The following is an 18,027-nucleotide window of genomic DNA, read 5'->3' on the forward strand; positions in this document are numbered from 1 at the left end:
CAGTTGCAGCCGTGGGCTGGCTGCCTCCTGGGTGGGGATCTCAGTCTCTCGGCCGAGGGCTCCCTGGAGGGCTCCGCTGCGGTGCACAGGGCTGGGTGATGGGAGCTCATGTGTCCACTCATCCCCGACGGCAGCTCGACAGTGTCGCCGGTTTGCCGGTCAGATTGCGGGTCCCGTGTGCCTCCGCCAGCCTTCCCGAGCCAGGATGGGGTTTCGGGCAGCGGGGGGTCGTGGGAGGAGGGGCCAGCCCACCCACTGCCCTGCTGGACGGTCCCAACAGGATAAGCAAGGGGCTCTCCTTCTGGAGGTGTCGGGGGCTGGAGGGTGACCAGGGTCACGTGGCCCTGGGGAGTGAGCACTGCAGAGACATCTCCTTTCCAACACTGGCCCCTCCATTGTGTTCCTGGCGTGCGGGTCGGCAAGGGGTCGAGGCCAAGGCTTCTGAGGTTACTGGCGAGCCATTTATCCCATGCGGGCTCTTCGAGGAGCCGCGAGTCTGCCCTCGCCAAGACATGGAAAAACCCACCCATTCCTGTGTTGAGAAATGTTTGGTAACTGTGCGTGGGGAGAGGCCGACATCCTCCTCCGACCCACCGATGGGACCTGCTCTGCAGAGCCTTCCCCGACCCTTGTGCCTCACTCACCTCTGTCTCCACTGCCCCACTAGCGGGTGTGTGGCGGGAAGGCAGAGCCCGGGGATGGCTCCCGGGGCGGGGGGGGCTCCCCACGAGGACCCTAGGCTCGGACAGCTGCTGGCATGGGTGGCCACTGTGGGCACCCATCCCATGGCCCTTTCTCGTGCAAGGCTGAACCCCAAGGCCAGCACACACCTGCTCTGATGTCCTGTTCACGGGCTCGGGTGACGGCACGCCCCACCCCACCCTGGAGCGTGGGCAGCCCAGGAGTGCGGCTCCTCCCCCTCCCCCTTTGGACCCTGAGCATGCCAGGCGACACCTGTGTAGCTCCCTCTGGCCCTGGATCACAAGCCAGAGTCGGAAGCAGGGAGAGCCCAGCCGTGGAACCTTCCCTCCGTCAGGGCAGCCGTGCTTCTCTCGTGGCTCTGATGGGAAGGAGACAGGAGGGCGGGGGAGGTACGCGGCACAGAAGACAGTCGGACTCAGAGCTGTGGCACGGTGAAGCTGGCATGGACGAGGCTCAGGGGCCAGGCATCTGCAGGCTCCCACGGCTCAGGCCACTTTGCCTTTTTGGTTTCAGATTCGAACCTGCCTCTTCCAGGCAGCCTTCCTTGCTTACTTCCTTCATCCATAACAAACACTTGTTTCCTTGGCAAATGGAGGCATTTGGTGCCATATCTGGGGTGAACGTCTCCTGGTGATAAGGGCCCCTTCGCTTGTTTGCCCGTGACCACTGGTAATGGAAATAACGACGCCCTTTCTTAAATGCCATTTATCCAACACTGTGCTAAGTGCTCTGTACTCAGTGACCTCATTCAGTCTTGGCAACGACCCTGCAGGGTGGGGTGGGCACTGCTACAGAGGAGGCCGAGGGAGCCGGGAGGGGGCTGGGAGCCCACGCTTGGTCACGGGGGAGAGCTCCACCCTCGTGTCTGCACCTGACCTCCCAGCCCAGCCTCCTGCTTCCTCTTTCCCAAGACCAGTCTAGCCAGCCCTTGACTCAGTTTACCCCATGGGCCGGACTGGGCCTGCAGGCAAGGCTGCCGTCCCTGGTCAAAGGCGAGGAAACCCGGTGTGGAGATGGGCCGACATGGGCCGCAGGGCCCCGTGCCGGGAGGGGTGTCTGCGGTGGCACGTGCCCCGTGCGGCCACTAAGCAGCTCGTGTTCTTTTTTTTTTTTTTTAAGATTTTATTTGTTTACTTGACAGACAGAGATCACAAGTAGGCAGAGAGGGTGGAGGAAGCAGGCTCCCCGCTGAGCAGAGAGCCCGATGCTGGGCTCGATCCCAGGACCCTGGGACCATGACGCCCAGCAGCTCGCGTTCTTAAGCGGCTGACCAGCCCCCCGGTTACGCCCTGGGCCTTCCGCGGGCTCTGCAGAAGCGTCTTGCCCACATACCCGGCACTCCTTCCCGCAGCTCCCGATTGCCTTACTGCGGGTCCTGGGCCAAGCCCCTGAGGCCGAGCCCAGGGCGGATTCCTGCCCGGCCTGCTTTCGCTAGCTAGAGCTCAGCCCCTCCGGCGGCCTCCACGAGGTAGATGGGGAGCTGTAAAGCCTCTTTAAAAGGGGCAATAAAAGTTTTGGGTTTCAGATGGTCTTACTGAAGAAGCGAGTAACAGAGACAGGAAATGTCGGTAGCAGCAGACGCCGGCCAGAGCGCACAGACCGCCTCCTTCCCAGCACGCAGGCTGCTGGCTCCTCCCGGCCCCACGGCCCTCGCCTGGCTCCCAGCTCCTGGGGAGACGCGGGGGCCCCACATACACTGTTTCGTCTGCGTGGTTGTAAGTGTTTCTAACACTTCTCCGTTTGCCGCGTTGGAGGCGGGCCACGCCCCTCCAGCGGAGCCCCACATGCGAGTGTGCGTGTGTGTGCGGGAGGTGGTGTGTGCTTGGGCCCGGGGCACACGAGGTCTCCAGCAGGGCCATCGGCTGCGTCCGCTCTGTGCTCCGCAGGGCCTGGAGCCCGGGGCTGGCCCCAGAGAGGCCCATGTCTCCTGCAGCCCCAGGTTCAGGGGCGTCCAGCAGGGGGAGGACGCCGCCCCGTCCTGCGTCCCACACGCTCAGCCCTTCTGCCCGCGTCACTTGGTGTCACTCAGGAGCCCCAGACCACACGTCCAGGGGGCTGCCCTGCTGCTTTAGTTCCCAACGGGCGTGCCGTCCCGAGCCGTAGCTGTGGGCCGTAGCCACGGGGAGAGGGTTGTCCCATGAAATACAGGGCACTGTGTCAAAGTCGAATTTCAGGTCAACAGTGATTCTTGGTTTAGTGTAAGCATGTCACGTGTAAACGTGTTCCAAATACCCCAGGAGATTTACGCAGGCAAAGTCATTACTTTTATCAGAAATTCATGCATAACGAGGTGTCCGGAGACCCTGCATCACTGCCCCTGCAGCAACTTGAATTTAAATTAATGAAAATGAACGGATACTTAGCTCCTCTGTAGCTCCAGCCACGCGGTGGGAGGGGCGGCGAGCAGCGGGCGAGCCCGAGGGCCCCAAGCATCTCTCGGTCTTGGAGCACTGTCTACCACCCGGTGCTCCGGGTTAGCCGGCGGCTAACCTCTGGGACTCCACGTTCGCGCCCCGCTGGAGGCAGACTCAGGACTTCTGGTTCCCTAATCCAGGTGGGTGGTGGGTCCTGTCCAGAGCCCCCGGGGATCTGGGAGGGCCTCGGAGGTCCTTGCTGGCTCCAGGTGCCGTGACTGTCCAGTTCTAAGGCCTGAAGAGCCTGGGCTGGGCGGCACTGGGGTTCGGCACTGTTTGATCTGAAGACCGTGACCTTCTTCCTTGTTAGTCTTGAGGTGAAGGGGCGGCCATTCCGGGTGGCCGCCTCCCTTGCGCCCCCTCCCGGGCCTCATGCCCTGGCCCTTCTAGAGCCACCAAGATGACAACGTGAGCCTTTGAGCTGGAGGAAGATGCCACTAGGAGGGGGAGTGAGACCCTGGGGACAGCCACCTCCGCAGCCAGGGTCCGGAGGCTAGGACCGGCCACTGCGCCCGGCCCTTCGTGTCCTCCTCAGCACGGTGGGTCTCCATGGCGCTGAGCCTGCTTGGAGTGGCACAGCGGGCCTAGAGCCCGAGAGGCGGATGGGGCTGAGGGCTGGAGCGCGCCTCCTAATTGTCCATGACTTACAGACTTGGCCGGGCTCCCGGACAGCCTCATAAATCAGCGCGGCCACAGTGAGGAGCCTGTTCGTGTGGGCCTTACGCGCTTGGCAGGCCCTCGCCTCCTCCCTGCTCGGGAGCACGCTGCTGCCTCCCATTTTCCATGGGCCGCCGCAGACCCGGGAGCTGGGATGTGCTCGCGGGGCATGGGGGGGCTGGGGGGCTGGTGGAGGGCTGGGGAGGAAGCCACCACCTTGGGGATGCCCGCTTCCAGACTGCTCCCCCAGGCCCCTGGCGTGGCCCTCAGCACCTTCCCTTCCCCTGCCGCTGGGTGTCTCCCCTCGTGGAGCCGGGAGCCGGGCCTGGTGGGAAGTCACTGCAGGGCGCTCTGTCTCCTCCTGGGCGAGCACACGCATGTGGCCTGCACGTGTGTCTACAGTACATGTGAGTGTGCCCACATCCCCCACCAGATAAGAAGCCACTGGAAGCAGCATCTGGCCATCGTGGCACCGGAGAAGGCGGGGACACGTCTGTCTGGGTGGACGGCACCGGAGCATGGAGACTCAGTTTCCTCATCTGGGAAGCAGAACTGTGGTGCATCCCTGCTGCCCGCGGCCCGGCCGGGACACAGTTCCAGCGTGAAGAGCTGAGCGGCTGCTCTGTCGTCACCGGCCTCCAGCGACAGAAAGGGGCTGAGCCGGCAGGAGGCCGTGGGTGTCCAGTCCCCCACGCGCGGGACCTCTGGTTGTCAGGGAGGCTGACAGACAGAGGGGCCAGGCTGAGGGGTCAGGCTTGTCCCCAGCTCTCTCCTGGCCCCGGAGGTGAGCAAGAGGTGACTTTAGGACAAGCTACGGGCCGCCCTCTGCCGTGGGGCTGGGTGCGCCTCTTCTGGAAATACAAACAGGCCCCAGACAGGTGTAGGTAACTTCCTGCCTGACAGATGTGCCCACATCATTCGGGAAGCTGGGGCTGCTGGGGAGGCTCAGGTTTGTGAGGTGACGTCTGGGAGGCCTGATGCCACCGCCCCCGGGGCTCAGTGCAGACGGGCTCGGGGCCGGGGCTCGCTGGCCTCCCACTGCACTGCGGCCAGCCGGCCTCGGGTGTCCAGCTGTGGGCCGCTGGCCTCCGCTCAGGTTTCCCTGCGCCCGGACCCCCTCCCCACACTGGCTCTGAGCTCGGGCGGAGTGCTGGGGTGCTCCGAGGACCCACACAGGTGTTCATGCCCGCCCGTGGGACGGCTCCCGGGTCAGGTGGCGGGCACGGCTCTGGGACCGGCGGGCTGGGCTTGGGGCCCAGCTCTGCCCTCACTGGCTTGGGGCCTCAAGCCCACCATTCCCTCTGAGCCTCAGGCTTCTGTCTTTAGAGTGGAATGATCGTGCTTTACTGCAGACTTGTCTGATGGATTAGATCAAGGGCTGAGTACACAGCTTTGGGAACCAAGTAAGGCATTGGGGAGTTTCACAGGTCTCCATTCCTGAAATGGCTTGATTCAGGGACCTGGCTGGAGGGCTGGCCACACGGGCCTGGGCCAGGGACAGAACTGCCCCTCTTCTGGCCTCGGGAATCCCGACCGGGTATATTCGGAGCCGGAGGGCACAGGGCATAAGTGGTGACTCTAGTTTCCAAGAGAAAACTGATGCTGTGAGTAGGGGGCGCGTGCAGAGCCCCTCTGCGGCCGGGGCTGGGCCGGAACTTCTGGGTGACGAGGGGAGGGCTGATGAGGTGGACACACAGGTTCCAGGCTTCTGTAGACACACCTGTTGGCCATGACTGTGGAGACGCAGCAGGAGGAGGAGGAGGGTGAGGGAGGAGGGAGGAAGGTCTTTTCTTTCCAGCATGATGTTTGGCCAGAGTGGAAACCTAGTACCTGGGGTCTCCAGGAGCACTCAGGGTGGGCCCCAGATCCCTGGGGACCTCTCAGGCTCGGAGGAGACGTTTCTCCGGGGCGCTCCTGGGTGTGAGATGGGGGGAGGGCAGGGGCTTGTGCGGGGGACGGGGACGGGGGCGGGCGGCCATGTCAGATACAAGCGCAGCAAAGGGTAGAGCAGTCCAGCTTGGCGGGGGGCCCTGCGCTTCCGGCCTTCTTGTTGACCTTGGGTAGCAGGAGGACAAAGGACATGGCCAGGGCACAGTGGTAGAAGCTGTGAACATAGGTGTAATCCCAGTCCTGCGGGGGCGGGAAGGGGGGTTGGGCTGTGGCCCCGGGCGGGCTCCGCCAACCCTCCGTGCCTCGGGGCACCTGCCGGTCCCCTCCCACCGGATCTGGCCGAGTACCTCCTCTAAGGGGCCTCCCCTCAGCGTCCAGCCCGTGGGCAGTCTTTCCCGACCCCAGCCCCTGGGGTGCTGGAGGGGGCGAGTGGACGTTCGGCACCGTGTGCTGGGCCTTTGACCGGGAGGCCGGGCTGCTCCCCCTCCCGCCCCCTCCCCCCTCCCCCCCCGCCCCCCTCCCCCCGTCCTGCAGGTGCCCCAGCCTCAGGCCCCATCCTGGCTGGGTGCCTGGTCTCAGATCGCCGCAGACAGAGCTGGGGGCCACGGGCCGTGCTGTGGTGGGAGGGGGCCTCCCTCCGCCCACCGGGAGGGGCAGAGGAGGCAGCAAGGGCAGCTGCCGAAGCCCCCCGAGGAGCCCCGGTCCCCGTACCTCGAAGAAGAAGCGCAGCATGAGGGCCAGCGCCCCGAAGCAGAGGCCGGGGCCTATCTGCTGGGTGTAGACACTCTTGTCGGGGTATAGACCCTTCTTCTCCTTCATCTGCTGCAGCTGCGGGGAGAGCGGCCGGGCAGGGCTCGCCCGGCAGGGAGGCCGTTCATGGCCGGCTGGAGAGCCGGCCCCAGGCACCCACGTGTCCCTTGGCTACCCTCGGGCCGGGGCATGGGGCTCAGGGAGGTGCCCTGCGTGCCTGGTCCTGCGGCGGCAGGCCCCCAGGGAGCCCCATCCTGGATGGCTTGGTTGGGAACCCCTGGACCAGTGTGCCCAGTGAGGACCGCCCCCATCCCTGCCTGCCTCTTTGGGCTAACAAGATAACCCTTGCACACACACCCCTGCTGGGCAGCGGGGACCCCCAGGGGACCAGACTCAGCGAGGGGGTATTGGAGGGCTTGCCCCGCCCACCGTGCGGCCCACAGGGATGCCCGTGTTGGGGTCCGACAGACCCTCCAGTGGCCCGTGGATCAGGACCCATGGTAGTGCTCCGGAGACACTGACCAGCGAGGGACTCTCTGCTTGCCCAGGTGTGCACGTTAGTGGGAGGCGTGAGCCGGCACTGACTCCTACAAGGATGGGTTCACGCACACGGACAACACGCAGTAAACGAGGGCCCACACCCTGCACCTTCCAGCCCCTGGGGCCGAGGTGCCTCAGAGGGCCGCTGTTGGGGATCTCAGCACAATGCACACCGTGGATCGTGGACTCCTCCCCGGCAGGGCTGGGGCCCCCCACAGCCACACACACCTGCTGCAGGGGAGCCCCGTGCCAGTCGGGGCGGGCTGGCCCACCAGAGTCTGGGTGCGGTTTTCTGGAATTAGCCATTGCTGATAAAACATCAGGCCCAGACGGCAGGTGGGCGCGGTTGTGGGGTCTGGGTGTGGTTGGCCACGGCCCTGTGCCTGCCCAGGGTCCCGTCCTAGCCTGGCCCGGCCCGCGGCCCCCACACCCGCCTCTCTCTGCTTCCCCTCCCTGAGGGCTGCTGTTCCCAACTCGGGCTCGAGAAGGGACGAACCTCTGGGAGAAAAATCCACCCTCATCCCAGGGAGAAACTGCCCTTGAAGATCCAAAATAAACACCATGCTAAATGGTCTGAAAAACACAATTTGAGCCCCAGATGTAGGGAGCCAGGCAGACCTCTTGGCTCCCGTGGCGGATCCACAGCCCGAGGGCCGTGGAAGTCGCCGTGGTGCTTTCCACGGAAACTGGCGAGTGGCTTCCATTCTGGCTAATTACAATCAAACACAGATCCAGGCCCGCCAAGTCCTGTGGGAGGAACAGCCCCCCGGGGCAGCCGGTCCTACTTCCTGCCGGGGGAGCGAGCCTGCACTATCGCAACCCGGGCTCTGTGTTTATGCATTCCGGCACGTTCATTAACGCGGTCTCTCCCGGGACACGGCAGACCCAACAGGCCTCCCCTGCTCTCACGGCAGCTCCGGGGGCCTCCGGGGTCAGCCTTCCCCCTTGGGGAGGCTGGAGGGAGAAAGAGACCCCTTCCTTTCTCTTGGGAAGTCAAGGCCTGACTTCAGCCGCTGCCGCGTGACTTCTTGTTGCTTGCTGACCTCTGTGAGCCCTACTTCCCTCATTAACTGAACGGCAGGACGAATCCTCTACTCCCTGCTGTGGGAGAAGCAGGACTTTATTTTCCCTCCCGCAGCTGTAAAATGGGTTGAGGGACACCTTCTGCGCCACCTGCCCAGCCTGACCCCTGTTCCCAGAGAACGGCCCTCCGCTCCCTAGGTGGCCTGAAACCCCTCCACCCCATCCCCTGAGGCCCTGCCATCTGGGCCTTAATTTGGGGTCCTTGAGTGGGTGTGTGCCAGCACATGGAGTTGGGACACCCCGAGATTCCGGGTGGAGCTCCAAAGGGGCGAAAATGTGGCAGAAGGAGGAGGTCACCTCGGGGCCTGCGCTGCTGCATGGCTGGAGAGTGGGTCCAGCCTCAGGCCGGCCAGCAGGCCGGGCCTGTGTTCTGGTCCCTGCAGGGTTCAGCTCCTTCCCTTCTGGGGTCCCAGGAAGTGCCCCTGGGTCCACTCTGCTCTGGCATCCCTTGTCAGCTGGGGAAGCGTGGGTGGCTTTCAGGCCTCGCAGCCAGGAGGGCCTTGGTACAAGAGAGCTGTGGGGAGGCCTGGGGACTGTGTGTCAGGACCCCCAGGGGACCCAGTGAAGAGATGGCAGAGTTGCAAAGTCTGGCTCAGGCTGCCTCAATGCTTAGGGGTTGTTCCAACTTCCTGTCCACTACACACCACAGCCTCCCTCCTCAAGGCTCTCCGCCTCCGTGAAGTCCTCCTAGAATCATCTAGGCTTTCGCAACTCTAAAGCAGTCATTCTCTGCAAAGAGTAATAATGATAGTGGCTGTTGCTCCCACGTGTCGTGCACATTAGAAGCCAAGTTCTATGCCAACACTTTTAGATACATTAACCCAACTTCTTTGAACCGAACCTCTGAAGCAGGTACTGAACTGTTCCCATAACAGCCACTTTCCAGACATGGAAACCAAGGCCCAGAAGTGGAGTCACTTGGGTTAGGTCCAGAGCTAGTGGGGACGGAAGGCACAGACGGTCCGTGGGGCCAGGGGCCCAGTGTTCCCCGTCTCCGTGCTCTAGGGGAAGCCCCGAGACAGGGACAAACGGAGACCCCGAGGTGGAGGCGTCACGGGGCGGGTGTCCCCGTCCTCCGAGGCGCGCATGGTACGCACCCACTTTGTGGCGATGATGAGGACAGCCGTGCCGATGGGGCCCGAGTACACCCCGTAGCCCCAGCGGTCATGGTGGATCCGCACCGCGATGGTCAGGACGCCAAACATCACGAAGGTCGACCTCTTGGGTTCGTCAAAGTCGGCCAGCGCTGCGGGTGGGGGAGGAGCCGGGAGGGGTGAGCAGCCCCTCGCCCCCCCACCAGCCACGGCTCCCACAGACCCACCCCAGAGGCACCCCAGCCAGAGAGACCCCCAGGGCCCAGCCCAGTCACCCTGAGGCCTGAGCTCCGGCTGGGTCTAAGGTACAGACTGGGACAGAGCTGCGTGGGGGTCACGGGCAGGGCATGGCACGCCTGCCCCTGAGAGCCCCAGGACCGAGGACAAAGACACGCAGGAAAGAGACAGGAAAGATGCGGGTCCTTCACGGAACCTGGGCAAGTACCAGGGAGCCCGCGCGACGGGGCCCGTGTGTCCTGACGTTGCCTCCAGACGGCGCTAAGTGAGAAGAAAGTCGCAGAAACTACGCTTTTGAGCAATTCCAGCCTCGTAGAAGCCTGAGCTGACGGTGGTGGGCACGGCGGCTGGTAAGGGCCTCAAGAAACGCCTTGGGGGCAAACCCTGGTGTGCAACAGCGGTCTCCCAGGCGGGGGGAGCTGGAAGCCCCTCCACGGGTTCCAGGCCAGGCCCTGCCGCGTGAGGCGCTCCGGACAAGGCCTCGTTCACATGGGGATTGAGCCGGTGCAGCCTGTCTCATCCATTACACCGGGCTTCGAAGCCCAGGAGAGGGCAGAGACGCTCCCGGTGCGGTGGGAGTCAGAGGGCTCGGCTATTTCTGGGAGCGGCAGGTGGACGGTGGGGTAGGGACACTGGGCGACAGGGCGCGGCCACTCACCCATCAGCGAGACCCACATGCTCAGCGCGGTCCCGTAGACGCTGAAGTACTCCAGGACGTCGTGGCGCATGAAGCAGACCACCGACAGGCCGGGCCCGTCGCAGGCGTGGTGCAGCTGCTGGGAAACCGCGGCGGTCAGCGGCTGGAGGGGACAGCACAGGCCCCAGCCGTGCCCGGCCCCCGCCACTCCCCGCCAGCCAGGCCACTCGCTAGCCGCGAGACTCAGGCAAGTCATTTCGTGCCTCAGTCTCCCCACCTGAAAAATGGAGGTGCCGCCAACCACTCCCCTCATGGTGTCTTGTGGGGATTCGACAAAACGTTCCCCTGAGGGGTTGGGAGCCTCGGGTGTGCTCAGAGCCCGGCTGGGCCTCTCCCGGTGCGTGTATGACGTGACCACACGGAGTCCAGGCATCAGTCCGTGAAGCCCGCCGAGGCGGGGACCCCGAAGACGCGCCCTGCAAGTTCCTTCAGCACCTGAGTTTACCCAGAGCAGGTGTGTGTGCGTTCCCTCAGCATCTTTGGGTATGAAGCCGTGGCCTAGTTTTTGGATGCCCGTCAGCCCTACAGGGGCCTGGGAGGGCCTTCTCCTGTCGTGAGTGGGCTGTCCCAGCGGGGAGGTCCTCAGATGTGAGTGGGCACCAGAACCCTGCGGGGGGAGGGGCCGGTGAGGACTTGCGCTGCTCCCCCTGCAGGGCTGGGTGGCGTCCGAGGTTTGCACTGTTAGGAGTTTCTTGGGGTGCTGCCAGCCACCCTTGTGGAGCCCACTTTGGGAACCTCCGGCCTGTCATTGTTTAGCTCCAGTTTCCTTAAGGTCCTGGGAGACTGCGGAGACCCCGTGTTGAACACGGCACGGCACGTTCTCCCGTCTCCCGTAGTCTCCCCAGCACCCTATTTAATAGCAATTAAAAAAGATATTTTATTTATTTATTTGGCAGAGAGAGAACAGAGTAGGGGGAGAAGCAGAGGGAGAAGCAGGCTCCCCACGGAGCAGGCGCCTGACATGGGACTCGACCCCAGGGCCCTGGGATTGTGACCTGAGCCAAGGGCAGACGCTTAACTGACTGAGCCACCCAGAAGCCCTTTAATAGCAATTTTTAAGACAGAATACCTCTGTGGAGTATTCTCAAAGCAGTCAACTGAATTCTTACAGAAAACAACAACTCTCTCCTTTTGCATACACATTTCATCACTTTAAGTAATATTTAATTATGTGATGTAATTATTTTGACAAGTCCCACGGGTGTAAACGAGTTTGGGAACCAGCACAATCAACTCTCGGTGAGCCCAGCTCAGCAGGAGGGAGGGGGCGTCCAGGAGATCAGCCCAAGTCTGGAGGCCCAGGGATGTTACAGGGGGAGCAGGAGCCCTGGGTCGCCTGGTGAGTCAAGCAAGTCGGGCTTGACTTAGAGCTCTTATTGGTTACAATCATAGGTGACCGAAAAGAAGGGTGCACCCAGGAGGCATGAATAGAGGTATAGTGTCCAGAACGAGGGAGGTGACAGTCCTACTTCTCTGCACCCTGGTCAGACCCACCAAGAGAACAGGGTTGAACTTTGTATGCTGCACCCTTTGAAGTGACGCAGGGAAAGAGGATGCAGGAGAGCAACTAGGCTGTGGACATGACTGTCTAGCTGGGGAAATATAAGCTTCAGGTAGGGCCTGATCAAGGTGCTCAGACCTTGGGGATAGGGCAAGGAGAAGGCCTCTGGATGCGCATAGTTCTGGCAGGCAGAGCTAGGCCCTGGGAGTGACATGGATATTCTCCTGCTACTTCTGGAACTACATCGCTCCCCACACTGCCCATCCCCACCATCTGGGGCTTCGGCTCCCCGGCCTCTCCTCTGTAGGACAGATCACCATGTATGATCATGGACTTAATCACTGTGAGATGATTGGGAGTGTCCACCTCGGCCCCATGAAGGGCAGGAGAGCTCTGTCTCAGCCTGGCCAGGCAAACACAGGGTCGGGGAGGCAGACTTTGGGGTGGTTGGGAAGGGAGCTGACCCAGGAGGCGTCTCCCCCAAGGCCCTCGATTCATCTCGATCAGGCAGGTGGGGAAGGGGAGACTCAGAGCAGTGCCACCTGCCAAGGGCGCTGGGCAGAGCAGTGCCTGGCATCCGGCCTCCCTGCCTGTGAAGCCTGCCTCTCTCGACGCAGGGGTGCACTGGGCCCATGATGGGGCTAGCAGAGGTGGAGTGCGCCGGGGGTCTGCTGGGAGATAGCACAGCCTCCAGAGGCCCACCTAACGGATCCCTGCTTTGTGAGCTTAGGTGGGTGGCCGGCAGCCTGGGGCCTCCTCTGTCGAACAGGGATGAGAATACCCGCTCTCGGGGACGGGCCGGGGGACTCTGTGTGACGGGGCAGATGGCACCGTGTTGGACACTGAAGTAGCGACTGCGGCAGGAGGATTCTGGCCAGAACACGGAAGAAGCCACATTGGAGGCAGAAGGGGCAATGGTGTCGCTTGGGGCTCTGGGAGAAAGGGGCTGAGTGGGGCTTTGAGGCCGGAGGACATTTGTCACAGGAGGCAGCTGCTTCTGCCACTCTGGGCGGGACAGGGCGGGACAGGGTGGGCCTCTTAGGTCAGCCTGGAGGCAGCTGGGGGCCAGCCCAGCCCAGCAGGGAGGGGCGGCCTGGCATGTCTGTGGTTTCCGGGGCTGGGTCTAACATAGACCTGGGAACAAGACCCCCAGCTCCTCTCCCTGACCCTAAGACCCTTGTACCCGCGGAGAAGTCCCAGGTCCACTCTGTGTCTGGGTTTCTCATCTGTCAAATTGACTTCTTGGAGCTCACCCAAGCAGGGCTCCCTTGTGGAGCTAACAGAATGGCATTGGACGAGATGCCTTGAATGAGCTGAGAGCCCCAGAGCGCATCTGCGACACTCAGGTTCTTCATCTGTCCAATGGGCTGGTCACAATCCCAGGCTCACGGGGAGCCGAGAGGACTACATGAGACAGTGTGTCCACAGCACGGGCACGGCCTAGAGCCTGGACCCTGGCCCACAGCCAGAACCACCGCGCCCAAGATCTCTCCCACCGGGCGTGGAGACAGAAACCCTAGGCAACCCCCAGTCCCAGGTCCTGCTGCCTGAGGGGGCACCAGCCCATGCGCACACAACCTCCCCCGTGGCAGATGAGCGCGGGTTCGGCTCACGAGGAGGTCGGCGTGACAGGTGCACGCATGTCTGCAAACACGTGCATGTGTTCACAGACCTGCCCGCCCAGGGCTGCCCCGAGGACCCCGACCCCCGCCCACAGAGGCCTGGCTGCTGGAGCAAGGCCAGCCGGCGGTGGGAGCCGTGCGAGCCTTCACATGTCTGGCGCTGCCACAAGGCAGTGGCTGGGAACGCTCGCCTCCCCCGTGCAAGCTTCTTGCGGGGAGCCGGGCTGCAGAGAAGGGTGAGTCTGACTGGAGCTGGGGCGGCAGACCGTGGCGGGGGAGGACTCAGAGGGATACAGGTCGGCCCGGAGACACGGGTCGGGGATGGTTAGAGGGATGGGTCGTCGATTAGGTCGGTAGAGCGATGATTAGAGGGAGAGGTACGTAGGTCGGAGGGTAGGACCCACAGACAGACCGAAGCTTCAGGATGGGAGACAGAGCCGCAGAGACACGTGGGGGGCCCGGGGGACAAAGCCAGACGGGGAAAGACCAGGAGGTTTGGCCCGAGAGCAGGTTCTGTGGAGACAGAGCTCCAGAAATCAAGAGGGACCCAGACACAGACACTTAGAAAGGGAAAAAGGCAAAGGTGGAGAAAACCAACAGGAAAAATGCAGATGGAGAGCGTGCTGCTGGGAGGGACGGACGGACGGACAGTCGCCAGCCTGTGCGCGGAGGAAGAAGGACTCGGAGGGAGACGCGAGCCTCCGAGAGGGAGAGACGAGCAGACGTGAGCAGGCCCTCCTGACCCGGGGCCAGCGCCGGAATTCTGGAATCAGAATCACCCAGGCCTCCACGTTCCCTGAACTCCACTAAGCCCCCCAGGCCTGGCTCAGCCCCTTCCTCGCGGCCCCGCTGCCCGGTGCTTGTAGCTGGGAGTGGGGTAGGAGCGGCGGTGGGGGAGGGAAGGGGGGGCCTGGGGTGGTCTGTCGGCAGCAAAAGGAGGGGCCCCCCAGGAGACTCGAAGGGCTCGTCCTGGACCAGCCGCCGCTGGCCCGCTGCGGGCTTGGTCTTGCGCACACCAATCCTAGGGTGGCTTCCCGACCCAAACTGAGGTCCAGAGAGGAGGAGGGGGGCCCCCAACCCTCTCTCCCGGTCTCCAGACTCTTTCCTTCTCCTCCAAATCACTTTTCTTCCTCCCCGGTGTAGGCAGGTGACGGAGAGATGACCCCTTCCCTGTGTCCCTGTGCCTTCGGGCGAGTGGCCCAGACTCACCGCTACAAAGAACATGGTGAAGAGGTAGACCATGGCCTCCATGTGGAACCGCCGCTTGGCAGCGATGCTGACGGTGGGGAGGAAGGCCAGGCTGCTGAGGGTCGGCAGGAGAAGCTTCGCCGCGAGCGTCCCCATGGGCCGGGGTGGAGGGGAGGGCGCAGGCCTCCCGGGTCCCCAGGGCGGAGGAAACCAAAAGGGACGAGTCCTGCTCCCTTGAACGGGGGCTCGGAAGGCAGCTGTGGTTCGAACGCCCTGGAGGGAGGCAGGGACAGGAGTGCATATGTGAGAGCCCAGGGATGGGGTCCAACAGCTGAGATGCCACGTGACCAACACTTGTCTCTGATTTTTTTTTTTTTTTTTTCTCGAGAGACCAGAGCTGTTGGTTCCAGGAGACCACACTTCTTTTCTTGCCTTCAACCTCGGCAACAACCTGGCAACAACCTCAGAGTAAAGTGGCCCTGAGTAGAACCCTCAGCTTGCAGCCTCTTTCTGTCCTGGCCCTCTCCCCCGGGCCCCAGGGAGCCGCCAGCGGTCTCGGCTGCTGGAGCCCCGTGTCTGCCGGCGGCTGGAGGACAAGGTGTAGTCGATTCTCGTCAGCAAAGAGCCTCGCCGACCAGCGCGGTGCTTTGCCAGCCCACGCCAGGTCCTGCCTGCTCTTTCCCCACCTGGGTTTCCTTGGCAACTGGACTAATGCGACAGTGTTTTCTCCTCGGCCACATTGTTTCGCATCTGTAGCAAACGGCCGGGCCATCCCTCTCTCCTGGGCTCCCAGGCCGAGGCCGTAGCTGGCGCGGCAGCCTCCCTCCGCTGGCCTTGGGGAAACCAAGGCCCCCCTTCCCTTGTTGTAAGAGGTTTTAGGGGCACTGTCTGGCAGGGTGTCCCCTGTCCTCTGGCCTAGGAATGATGGCGGTGGTGAGCTACCCAGGCAGACTCTCTCCAGCCTGATCGCTTGTGTCCTGACTGGTCTGCTTTCTGCCTGAGAACCCTCTTTAGTTCTACTCTTTTTTCATCCTGATATAGTTCACATAGGACAAAGTGCACGGTTGGATGAGTTCTGACAAGTGCACATAGCGATGGGACCACTGCGTCTCCCCATCAGCCTAGGGTGAGCCCTCACGCCCTTGGCCAGCATAAGCAAGCGCTGCTCTGCCGCACGCCTGACTTGGCCTGTTCCAGAATTCCGCACAGATGGGACCATGTGGTGTGCGTTTGGGGTCTGACTTCTGCTCCAGCGACAGAGCGTCCCCGAGAGTCGCCCACGTTGTGTGAGGTGGTTTCTTTGGTTGCCAGGCGAGTGGGGCTCTACCACGTGGACGGGCCACGCTTCTGTTCTCCTGAGAGCTGGACCGCCGAGGGCGACCACGCTTGGACAACAGGAACACAAGTGACAGGAACCTTTCTGCGGTTTGCAACAACGCATTCGGTGGTGCCGTTTCCCCGCTTCGGAGCCTTCCAAGGCGCCTACCATCCCTGGGGTAGTGTCCACGGGTCGAGGAGCACCCCAGGCCCCGCCGGCCCACACACGCGCGGGTCTCCGCCGCACTCTAGACCCCGTCCCTCCTCTACTCCACCCCCCGCAAGAACATAGTCCCTCCTCCTCCTCTTTCGGCCGTTGGCTCGATAGCACCGTCCGTGGGGAGGGCCGTGCCCCCCGCCTGGCGCCCAGGCAAACCGAGGTGCTCCTGTGCCGGGCCCGAACCTGGCACACCGTAGGTGTTCGACAAACACTGGCTGAATGAATGACTTTGTTCAAAGAATGAATGAAAGTCCAGGGAGGCCAGGCTCCTGCACATTTCAGTCTGGCACCGAGGAGCCCCGTTCCCTCTCCAAATGGGAAAACCAGATCCTGCTCTGCGTGCGGCTCTGGGCAGGGCAGGAGGCGGCGACCCCACGTGGGCCGTCCCAGAGGCCTGGTCCTCCCTGCCCACCTCTCCACCCCTCCGCTCCGGCCGCACCCAGCTCCCAGCCCCCGTCCCCGGAGGAATACAAACCCCGTGGTGTGGAAACGCGAGTAGATGTCAGGTGCTCAGAGAACCCTCTGGAGCCACAAACCCCGCGCAGAGGCAGGAAGACATTCCACAGTTGGTTTTGTGCATGAGTGTGTGTGTGTTTTCTTTGCAGCTGTGAACTCCAGGGCCAGGGCTGTAAGCTTGGGAAAGGGAAAAAGAGAAGGGGGAGGTGTCGGAGGAAGGCAGGGGTGCGGTTGGTTGGACATGTGTTGCAGTGATTAAAGCAGAAGGGGGTGGAGGGGGGGTTGCCCCAACGTGGGGAGACAGGTGACCGGGCCTGGGGCAGCCTGGGGAGCCGCTGCAGACCGGCCGGAAGCCCCAGGCCAGCGTGGAGGTGGGGACGGCGCGCGTGTGGCTCCCTCCGAGACCTGGCCGCCTGGAGACCGACCAGCTGGCTCGGGGGAGGGCGTCCAGCTCTGAACAGGACTGAAATGACCCTTGGCTCTCCCTGCAGCTGGCGAAGCCACGGGCCTGGGGGCCGGGAGAGGGGGAGGCTGAGTGGGAGACCCCGGCCGGCCGATTCAAGGGAGCAGAGAAGTGGGGGTGAGGGGCTAGGACGGGGCGGGGCTGGAGGCCCACCCCACTGGGGCACCCCACCCACTGGGCCGGATCCACCCACGGGCTGGAGTGACCAAGGTGCAGCCTGTCCCCGTCCTCTCCACTTTCCTGTGACCTCCGCCTGCCGGCCTGCCCTGGCCACCCCCAGCCCGCCACCCCCCAGCCCGCCACCTGCTCTAGTTCTGGCCACACCCAAGCCCACAGGCCGCACACCCTCCTTCTGCCTGGACGCTCACTGCCGGTGCCTCCCCCTTTCGTCCTGTCGCCCTCAGCCTCTCCTGACCCCTGCCAAGGGGAGGTCTCTGCCTTCTAACCCCACCACACTGTGTGCGTCTTGAAGGCCGCTCGCACACACGCAGACACGGATACAGCGCCGGCTGTGTGTAGGGCCCTGTGCCAAGCACTCTTGCTGCTTTGTCCTGTCGGGTCCCGTCAGCAGCTGGGGGGTGGGGTGGGGGGCGCCGTGTCTCCCCTCCCCATTTCACGGGGCGGCAGACCGAGGCCCAGAGAGGAGCAGGTTACTGGCGCAGTGCTGGGGGAGGGTCTCCGGATGGCCTGGCCTCCCCACCCAGCCAGAGGCGGCATCCCTCCTCCGCCCAGCAGATGGCGCTGGCCCTGGGGGGGACCCCGCAGGCGGGGATGGGGGGGCAGCCGCAGGGGGAGAGGGAGCCCACCGCCCGTGCCCCCTTCCCGCGCCCCCTTCCCGCGCCCCCTCGGGCCATGGAGCAGGCCGCGTTTTATAGAGGTGCTGAAATGCCTGGAATGCCACCCAGCTCCCGTCTCCCGGACAGCTGTCTGTCTGCTCGGCAGGCCCGAGAGCCAAGCCAGCTGCTGCGCCTGCGTCCTCCAAGTTTTGAACACCCGACCCACGGCTCTCGGTCACTCCAGAGCTCAGCGGCCCTCGTGCCCTGGCTGTCCGTGTAGGGGCCCGCTGGGGCGCCCCTGCACCTGGCCAGAGGGGTTTGGGCTTTGATGTTTTCCCGCTTGTTCCTTGGGGGCCCCCCCATTACCCCCCCGCCCCCGGACTGCCAGGCAGGGGGTCTGCTCCGAGCACGTGTGCGGGT

General features: G+C 63.5%; 2 protein-coding genes and 1 long non-coding RNA gene across 8 annotated transcripts; 2 read left to right on the forward strand and 1 right to left on the reverse strand.

Annotated features, from left to right (window-relative positions):
* The first annotated feature begins 1,910 nt into the window (after positions 1-1,910).
* On the forward strand, positions 1,911-4,661 carry LOC116570582. Of its 2 annotated transcripts, XM_032307862.1 has the most exons (3): positions 1,911-2,417; positions 3,767-3,811; positions 4,207-4,661. In XM_032307862.1, the coding sequence occupies exons 1-3, from the start codon at positions 2,228-2,230 to the stop codon at positions 4,659-4,661; spliced, it is 690 nt and encodes a 229-aa protein (XP_032163753.1). In that variant the 5' UTR covers positions 1,911-2,227. The 2 variants fall into 2 exon arrangements, with proteins under 2 accessions (XP_032163753.1, XP_032163752.1); XM_032307861.1 differs by having other exon boundaries at positions 3,767-4,398.
* A 942-nt stretch (positions 4,662-5,603) lies between these two features.
* On the reverse strand, positions 5,604-14,655 carry MYMK (myomaker, myoblast fusion factor). 5 transcript variants are annotated; one of them, XM_032307867.1, is made up of 5 exons: positions 14,397-14,655; positions 10,026-10,140; positions 9,134-9,282; positions 6,375-6,491; positions 5,604-5,877 (listed from the first exon to the last, which is right to left on the reverse strand). In XM_032307867.1, exons 1-5 carry the CDS (start codon positions 14,529-14,531, stop codon positions 5,623-5,625), a joined length of 771 nt encoding a protein of 256 aa, XP_032163758.1. In that variant the 5' UTR covers positions 14,532-14,655; the 3' UTR covers positions 5,604-5,622. The 5 variants fall into 5 exon arrangements, with proteins under 5 accessions (XP_032163758.1, XP_032163760.1, XP_032163757.1 ...); XM_032307869.1 differs by having other exon boundaries at positions 6,375-6,485; positions 10,026-10,143; XM_032307866.1 differs by having other exon boundaries at positions 10,026-10,143.
* On the forward strand, positions 13,206-16,484 carry LOC116570596. The gene is made up of 3 exons (XR_004277485.1): positions 13,206-13,423; positions 14,331-14,420; positions 14,764-16,484. It is a non-coding gene; the product is annotated as an uncharacterized LOC116570596 (long non-coding RNA).
* The last annotated feature ends 1,543 nt before the right edge of the window (positions 16,485-18,027 follow it).

This window comes from Mustela erminea, chromosome 12, assembly GCF_009829155.1.
Source record: "Mustela erminea isolate mMusErm1 chromosome 12, mMusErm1.Pri, whole genome shotgun sequence".
Taxonomy (NCBI): Eukaryota; Metazoa; Chordata; class Mammalia; order Carnivora; family Mustelidae; genus Mustela; species Mustela erminea.